General features: G+C 37.4%; 1 protein-coding gene across 8 annotated transcripts in view; it reads right to left on the reverse strand.

The window, feature by feature from the left end:
- Nucleotides 1-7538, reverse strand: part of Atpalpha (sodium/potassium-transporting ATPase subunit alpha) — a 152531-nt gene extending 144993 nt beyond the window's left edge. For 3 of the 8 annotated variants that reach the window (XM_067761862.1, XM_067761861.1, XM_067761863.1), the window contains exon 1: nt 7451-7500. In XM_067761862.1, the coding sequence (XP_067617963.1) occupies nt 7451-7474 (24 nt within the window). In that variant the 5' untranslated portion in view covers nt 7475-7500. Of the gene's footprint in view, nt 1-7450 lie in introns of all 8 variants that reach the window. The other 5 variants (XM_067761870.1, XM_067761869.1, XM_067761867.1 and 2 more) reach the window with 4 other exon arrangements.
- Between the last annotated feature and the right edge of the window lie 1032 nt (nt 7539-8570).

The following is an 8570-nucleotide window of genomic DNA, read 5'->3' on the forward strand; positions in this document are numbered from 1 at the left end:
TCTTCAAAAATTTGCTCCTATATAAGGCATAGAGTATTTATTTTTATTTGTTATCTTCAAAAAAGTTGATGGTGAATGAGGACAAAACGAAGTACGAGCAAAGAGTCAGCGCATACGCGCCTTGGCAACCACGCTACTGTTGCCAGCCATAATTTCGAAATAGTATTTGGGAACCAGCATCAACACTAGCAACAACATCAGCACTGAAATCCAGCGAGGAATCAATCTTGCCAATCAATGCTACTTCGGACTAGATAGGCAATTGAAAAGTAAAGTCCTCTCTCGGCGAACGAAAATCATACTCTACAAGTCCCTTTCCATTCCCGCCCCGCTATATGGGGCAGAAGCATGGACCATGACAACAGCAGATGAAGCGGCTTTGAGGTGTTCGAGAGAAAAGTTCTTTGAAAGATTTATGGACCTCTACGCGTTGGCGATGGCGAGTACCGAAGAAGATGTAATGATGAGTTGTACGAGCTATACGCAGACATCCACATAGTCCAGCGAATTAAAGCGCAGCGGCTGCGCTGGCTAGGCCATGTTATGCGAATGAAAGATGATCTATCGGAACCCGCCTATGGAAGCAGATGTAGAGGGCGGCCCCCACTCCGTTGGAAGGACCAGGTGGAAAATGATTTAAACTCCCTTGGTGTGACCAATTGGCGCCGGTTGTCGGAGCGAAGGAGAGACTGGCGCACATTGGGGATTAGGCACTAATTTCATTCAAAACCACTTACAGGTTCGAAAAATCAACCGATTGCAACAATGTTTACACAGAAATTTTCGTAATTGAATTCTGAAGACTCACATCGCTTGATTCTTCAAATTAATTTTTTAAAGAACATTTTGCAAAATTGTTTTTTTTTCTAAATTCTAAATTTTAAAGATCGGGCGATGTGAGTCTCTTCGGAATTCAATTACAAAAGTGTCTGTACTAAAATGATTAAAATCTGTTAATATTTGTGGTTTTGAAAAGTTCGTCCCCAATGTGTGGCGCGCCTTGTTGGACGGCCATAACCGTTTAGACGGTTAAGCGCCAATTAAATAAGTTCAAAAAGGTACCCCTTTTGAAGAAGTAACCGGTTCTAAAAAAAGTTTCTTTTTTAGAACAGTAACCGGTTCCAAAGAAGTACCCGGGTATTAAAAAGTAAAAATGTTATAAAATTTTCTACTTTCAAATAAAAAAACAGCAATACAGTTTTGTAACCCAATCAACCTCAGTTTAATAAAGTTCAGCTTTTTTAAGTAGTTTTAAGGTGTTCCTGAATTGTTAGAATTTTTTTGACCAACATGTTCTCTATATAAGGATAACCCGTTTTATTTTTGTTTATCCTATTCAAAAAAATACCCGATTTTAAAACCAGTTGAAAAAAGTACCCGGTTTTGAACAAGTAACCGGTTCTAAAAATTACCCGACTCTGAAAAAGTATCCGCTATTAGAACAGTAACCGGTTCCAAAAAAGTACCCGGGTAATAAAAAGGTAAAAATGTTATAAAATTTTCTACTTTCAATTAAAAAAACAGCAATATAGTTTTGTAACCCAATCAACCTCAGTTTAATAAAGTTCAGATTTTTTTAGTAGTTTCGAGGCGTTCCTGAATTTTTACAATTTTTTTTTCCCAAAGTGTTCTCTATATAAGGATAAGCAGTATTTATTTTTGTTTGTCCTGTTCAAAAAAGTACCCGATTTTAAAAAGGTACCCAGCTCAAAAATGTACCGGGTTTTGAACAAATAACCGGTTCTAAAAATTAGACGGCTCTGAAAAATTATCCGGTTTTAGAACAGTAAACTGTACTCCGGTCAAAAAATTATCCGATTCTAAAAAAGTATTCGGTTCCAAAAAAACAACTCGATTCAAAAAAGTAACCTGTTCAAATTTATATTATACATTAAACAAAACAACATTGAAGTTATCCTTGAAACTATACAGATAGATATTAAATTGGGAATTGAATTGCGACCATAGCCTCGACTCTTTCTGAACACTTCAATCGAGCTGACTCGTTTAGCTGTGATAGTGGTGACTCTTAGATTTAGCGTATTAAAACCCCCAAAACCAATACGCCTTCGCAATTCCTCATAGTTTCGTGAGAGGATACCCAGGTTAGTTGTACAGCATTGTGGGTTCTTAGATATTTGAGCCCCTTTACGTACTTCAGAACGAGCGCTGTATTTGGTTCATAAAGAAATTGCGACTTGACTGTCGCTAAGTACTTTGTTGATGAATAGTACCAAAACACATTTTTGCACTATTCGATCTACTTTTCTTTCTTTACTCGATGTTAAGTAAAGCGCCAAATACACGACACGAACATTTCCGCGAACATTCCCGTTATGTCATGTTTCTGCGACCTTTTATGTCGTCGTGTCAAAATATTTTAATTTTTGGCGAACATTTGTGAGAACTGTTCGTGCGAGTATGGCGAAATAGCTCATAATCGTAGTAATTTCTGAACGGAACAGACGTGCGCGGAAAAGTAAAATGGACAATAAAAAATTTCTGAGTGAATTTATTGAAATGTATAAATCTTTGCCATCATTGTGGCAAGTAAAAAGCAAAGATTATTGTAATAGAATTAAAAAGAATAATGATTATGCGACTTTAATCGAAAAATTAAAATTGTTCGCATTCATCGCTGTGTGAAAGAGAACTAATGTTTGGCCAAAAGTTCGTATGGTGTATGGCCAAAGCTGCGAACAAGATTGCGGAATGTTCGCGGAAATGTTCGTGTCGTGTATTTGGCGTTTAACTGCATTGCCAGTGCCAACGTAAGCGTCAACGGATATTGCATCATCAACGTCAATGCAATTTTCATGCAACAATTATGTGTGACTGGAGGGATTGATTGACAGATGTGCTCGCAGCATATAACCTAAAATTTAGCCGCACAAACTATCTATCTATATATGTACTATGTATGAGTAGAGACGCTTTCTTTAGTTGATTTTAATTTTTTTCACGGTTAAATGGCAGAGACACAAAAATCATTTCAAGGTTGAAAACTCATTAATGAGAATATCTGTGGCAATTGTAAACGGCCGGTACAACCGACCGAACCAACTTAAAGCTAGAGACATTGGTGCTTTATCGGTAACCGTATCGGAAACCTTTTAACAGCTGATTCGACCAACCTTATGAGAAGCAATGCAATCGATTATTGGTGCCGCTAAGGTCGTAACCGTATCGTAGCCAACCAATTGGGTTTTGGTTTACCGTCGTAACGATAAACAGCTGATTACGTTAGGGATACGGATACAGCGATACGACATACGGCACCAATGACTCCAGCTTAATACATAAGCTAAATTGTACCTACTGAAAGAAAAAAACAAATGAAAAATTACAAAATTAACAATTTTTTTTTTTAAATGTAGACAGTAAAAACGAGAAAAAACACACGTGAATCAAAACCACAAAAGCATAGAGAAAAGTAATAAAAAATGGGCATAAAAAACGGCGACACGGGTACCTACGTTGTATGTATGTATGATGGCCATATGGATACTTGTCAATAATTAGCCAAGCACGACTCGTCCTAATGACACCGATTCCGGCATGGAAAAGAAAGGGTGGTGGTTGCGCAAACAAGCGGCGAAAATCCCAAGGGGTGGCGAATGGCTGGAAGGCAATTCCAATCAGCAAATTATTTATGTACTTATGTATGTATGTATGTTACTATAAATTGAAATGTCATAATGATTGGTGCTTTACACGAATTCCAGTTAGTATACAGTTCGGGTTATGTAATTCCACTTTTCCAGTGAAAAAGTATGCCAAACAAAATATATGTATGTTGGGCGAGAGCTAAGCAAGAAAAAATCGTTAAAAGCACGATTTGAGTAGAAAGCTTTGCAAGTCCACCAGAGAGTTACCATATTTTTAAAATTTCATTCAAACTTTCAATTATGTATAAATTTAGTATACATATACACCTGCGATTACAAAAATGGCAGCAAATATTTTTAACAAAATTTATGTTTTTTATTTTATTTATTTGTTATTTAAAACAAGTGTTTAAAAATCTTTGACAATTCCAAATTTTATGTGCATATTTTGGAAACTTTTTGAGTATTCAGTTTTGCAACTAAATAAATTTCAATCCAACAAATTTTAGTCTATCAAATTCGTATTTTTTTTTTTATTTTTTCTTACGAAGGGTATTTCATATTCTTCCAAAGAAAAAATTTAATTGTGCACACTTAGCGACGTTTACACACTCACCAGTCTACAATAGTTAATCTAGGGGTTCACATATGTCTCATTCTTATGTTGTTGTTGTTGTAGCGATAAGGACACTCCCCGAAGGTCTTGGGGAGTGTTATAGATGCTGATGGTCCTTCGCCGGATTGAGATCCGGAACGTTCCGGTACGAAGCCCGATCATCTCGGGAACGATTTGTTATGACCACATGCGACCTTCTAGGCCATACCGCCCTCCCAGCCCCTAGAGCTGAGCCTCGGTTGTTAATGTAACAGGATCCCCCACGGATAGGTGAGGTTGACAATTGGGTTTGCAGAAGCTATATATTGCGCTGGCAACCTGAAAGGGTTGCGCTACACAACCCCTTAAATCTCTTTGGTATTTTAGTCGCCTCTTATGACAGGCATACCTACCGCAGGTATATTCTAGCCCCCTAACCCGCTGGGGGTGTCTCTTTCTTATTACATTATTAGCTGAAAATTTTCGAGTTTCTCTTTTATTTTGTGGTTCATTTAGGGATGAAAGCCTAGAGATGGTTTTAGGACTTTGTTCATGTTCTTGTGTTAACAGCGCTTCGCCCAATTCAATGGGTGCAATAACTCATAAATTGTCATCAAAGTCCTCTAACGACAGTCAAAAGAAACTAGCAGTTTCAACAGGGACGTGCCAAAGGGAAGTTTATGTTAGAAGCGTAGGTACTACATCACAATTGAAAAGATGGTTGGTGTCATGTGGGGACACATCGCATGTGGGACATACATTACAAATGTCGGGATTGATTTTGAGCAAGTACGAGTTTAGCCTGTTACGGTATTCAGAACGAAGTTGGGTGTCTCTGTTTGTAGTATGCTTTCTTCTTCCGCAAGCCCTATCCTAGGTATATTAATAACGGGGTTCACTGTGCAAATCCCGGCAAAGGCGTTCACCGATTCTGTTCAGGGCTCATAAAGAGATAACACTTGGCAGTTATGTGTTTTTTAAAGGGCAGGCGAGCAAACTGCACATGAGCGGCCGGTCAATTGCTTTGTAAGTGTTTAGCAACGTTTCATTTTTTCTCCAAGTGCTGCCGGCAAGCAACTTGAGGATTTTGTTTCGACTTTGTACTTGTAGATATAATTTCGTTGGCATGCGCCTTGAAGGTGAGAGTATTTTCGAACGTTACCCCTAATATCTTTGGGTGACTGACAGTCGGTAGCGTAACACCATCGACGTGAAGGTCCAATATTTGCGTCATCTGTTCCTGGCAGTGGCCATGGATTTGGTCGGTGATAATGCCAGGTCGCTCGAGGTGAAGAAACTAGAAAGACTGGGGAGATAGCTGTTTATTCTAGAAATTCGTATATTGGAGGGCCAGGTCCCGTGCCATTTATGACCATACGCGCCCAAAAATATCGGGAGAGGTGTAAAAAGACGCGTATCGACAGGAATTATGCGAAGACGGAAAAGCAAAATTGTATTTCTGTCCGGAGATATTTGCAATTGAAGTTGCCAAATTTCATTTGGTTGTTTTAATGTTGTTGTGTACTGAACAAAATGTAGTATACAAAGAGATTGTGTATGGATTTAATTTTGATGCCGACCCATTGGTGGACCGGTCAGTGTAATTTTTCAAAAGCGCGCCCGAAGGCCGCCAACACTGAAAGGTGTTCTGGACAAAAATACACGGACCCAACCCCAGATTGGAGAGGTACTCGGGGTCATTTTCGGTTTTTCGTTAATATCTTTTGTTTTCCGTCTTCAAATTATTAAGATATCAAGACGCGTCGTTTGACACATTTTTCGATGGTTTCAAACGCGTATTAGCAGTGGACCCCTGTTCTAGACAAGCTCCTCATGGAACTAGGAAGTGGGGAGGGAGGGATGGCCTGAAAGTTGATTGTGATCATATAAATCGTTCCCGAGATGTACGGGCTAGTACCTTAATGGTGCTTTGCTACCGGAACGTACCGGATCTGCATTCGGCGAAGGACCATCAACATCGATAACACTCCCCAAGACCTTCGAGGAGTGTCCTTATCGCTACAACACCAACAACAACAACAACATCAGTGTCTTTATCGTTAATACAACAACAATAACCCCTGTTCTAGACTTTTACGATAATTTAAAATATTTCTTGAGCGTTCAGGTTCCTACTCCTACTACTATTTTTAATGATAGAAAACGTGCCAGTAACCTAGTAACTAGCGAATAACAACACTGTTTAGGGTGCGACAACAAAACAAAAATTCTAAAGAGCACAATTTAACAAGGCGAAGAGAGAGAAGTGTGAAAATAATGCAATGAGAGGGCATGAAAATAGCCAGAATTTTTCACAAACCACTTTACATATTCATATTTCGATGCAGTGTGGCAAACTGCTGCCCTTCCTCGTCGCCACCGAAGAAACAAAATTGAACCTGACACACGAGCATATACAGATATACAATGCACTAATGAGCCACCCACACGTGGGTTCAACGAAAAACGACAGAAATGCATTACTGTAAAAACAAAAACACAACTCCAATGATATTATTTTGCTGGATCCATTTTTAACTTTTAAAATGATAGATTTGAATGCTTAATTATTTCCAGTAAATGAGAAATTGTGCTCAAGCATTTGGTCATAATAGTGTTATGGAACTTTATAAATATATACCTTCTAAAAATCTCACGAACACCCACTTCACAGACACGCCAGCAGCTTACTTTCCATCCTACAACACACAACTTGGGAGTGTGTCATCTATTAAATGGAGCCACTCATTCGGCTTTGTTAATTAACTCAATTTTATGTACATCTAAGCAACAGCGAAGGGCGTCGCCGCTAAACCAGACTGAACAACGATTATGGCCAGATCAACGCCACCTGAGACAATTTGATATAACACACCAACGCACAAACATTCACAGCACAACACAAACAACAATTTTTTTCACCTTAGCTTAGCTTCATGCGAAGTCATGAACAATTTTTTGATAAGCACAGCAAAAATGTATAAATTGCAATATAAACACTTCCAAATTTAGTGCATTTATCTTTGCGCATATTTACAGTTAATATGTACGTTGTATGTGCATAATTCTTTCGTTTTCATTTTTCTTATTGCTCACAAAATTTTCGCATAATTCATTTGGTTGCATAAAATTGCATATCAACTCTTTATAATTTTTGGGTCCGGACATGTTAACAATTGAAATCACTAATATTATACGATTTATATTTAATTCATTTAGTAAAATTTGTAATTAAACGCGAGCTCACCTCAAAATCTGATCTTGATGCCATATTCCAGAAATCACAAATGCCAGTCAAATGGGAATTGAAAATGAAAAAGCACACGAAAAGCAATTAAAAAAATGTTGAAAGACGAAAAAAGAAGCGAGGAAAATAAAGAAAATAAATATAAAAGTAACGAGAGAATGAAGAGAGCGCACGAAAAGCAGCGTTCGCCGAATGTCAGTTTAAAGCAAATGAAAGTGAGAAACGTCAAAGCATAATGATGCCACCTTGATGGACTGAAACGAGCCTTTCATAACTTTTCCAATTTTGCCAAAAGATGGTGCTATACGTATATTTGGTTTATAACTTGACTACTGTAAGATCTAAACTGCTCAACAGGGTTGCGTGATTTTTATTTGAATGAATCACGAATCCACAAATTAAATGTATTTTTTATTTGACAATGTTTTCAAATCAAAGATATTTTATTTGATTTGGCATTGAAATAAAAGATACTTATTATTTGTTATTTGATTCTTTAGGCGAATCAAAAATACTTTTTATTTTTTTATTTACTCGGCGTTCAAATAAAAAACAATTTTTATTTGTGATTTGATTTTTAAGCCAAATCCATGACTGAATTACTAGACAATTGGAAAATCTGGACGGGTTGCTTTTACGAAGTAAGGAAAACGGTGAATAATTCAAATATCTTCAACGAAAATTGTAGTAGAAAAGTATCTTTAGAAGTATATTAGTAGTGATAGTAAATTTGTAAACGCCACCAGGTTCTGGAGGAAATAATTCTTTATCTACTAAATATTTCGAGAATTGATAAAAGAGTTATGTTGGTTTGGTCATTCTTTCAAAATTTGTTTGAAAAATGTCGTACGTCAGCATTTTATTCAATAATACACCATCTCAAAATTTTTTTCAAAAACTTCATATCTGAGCATAATTCCAATGCATTTTGACATTAGAGGAGTTAATGAAAAGCATTCTGGGATACGGCATTCTTCAACCTAATTCGGAAATAAGACGTTATTGTGCCAATCCTGCAATGGGCAATTTTTTAAAAATATTTTGAGATAGGGCGATTTCGAACTGGCAGCGGATATGGGGTGATTCTGTACTCAGCAGCCGCAATGAACTGACAAAAAAA

This window comes from Eurosta solidaginis, chromosome 1 (genome assembly GCF_040869045.1).
Source record: "Eurosta solidaginis isolate ZX-2024a chromosome 1, ASM4086904v1, whole genome shotgun sequence".
In the NCBI taxonomy this organism is placed as follows: Eukaryota; Metazoa; Arthropoda; class Insecta; order Diptera; family Tephritidae; genus Eurosta; species Eurosta solidaginis.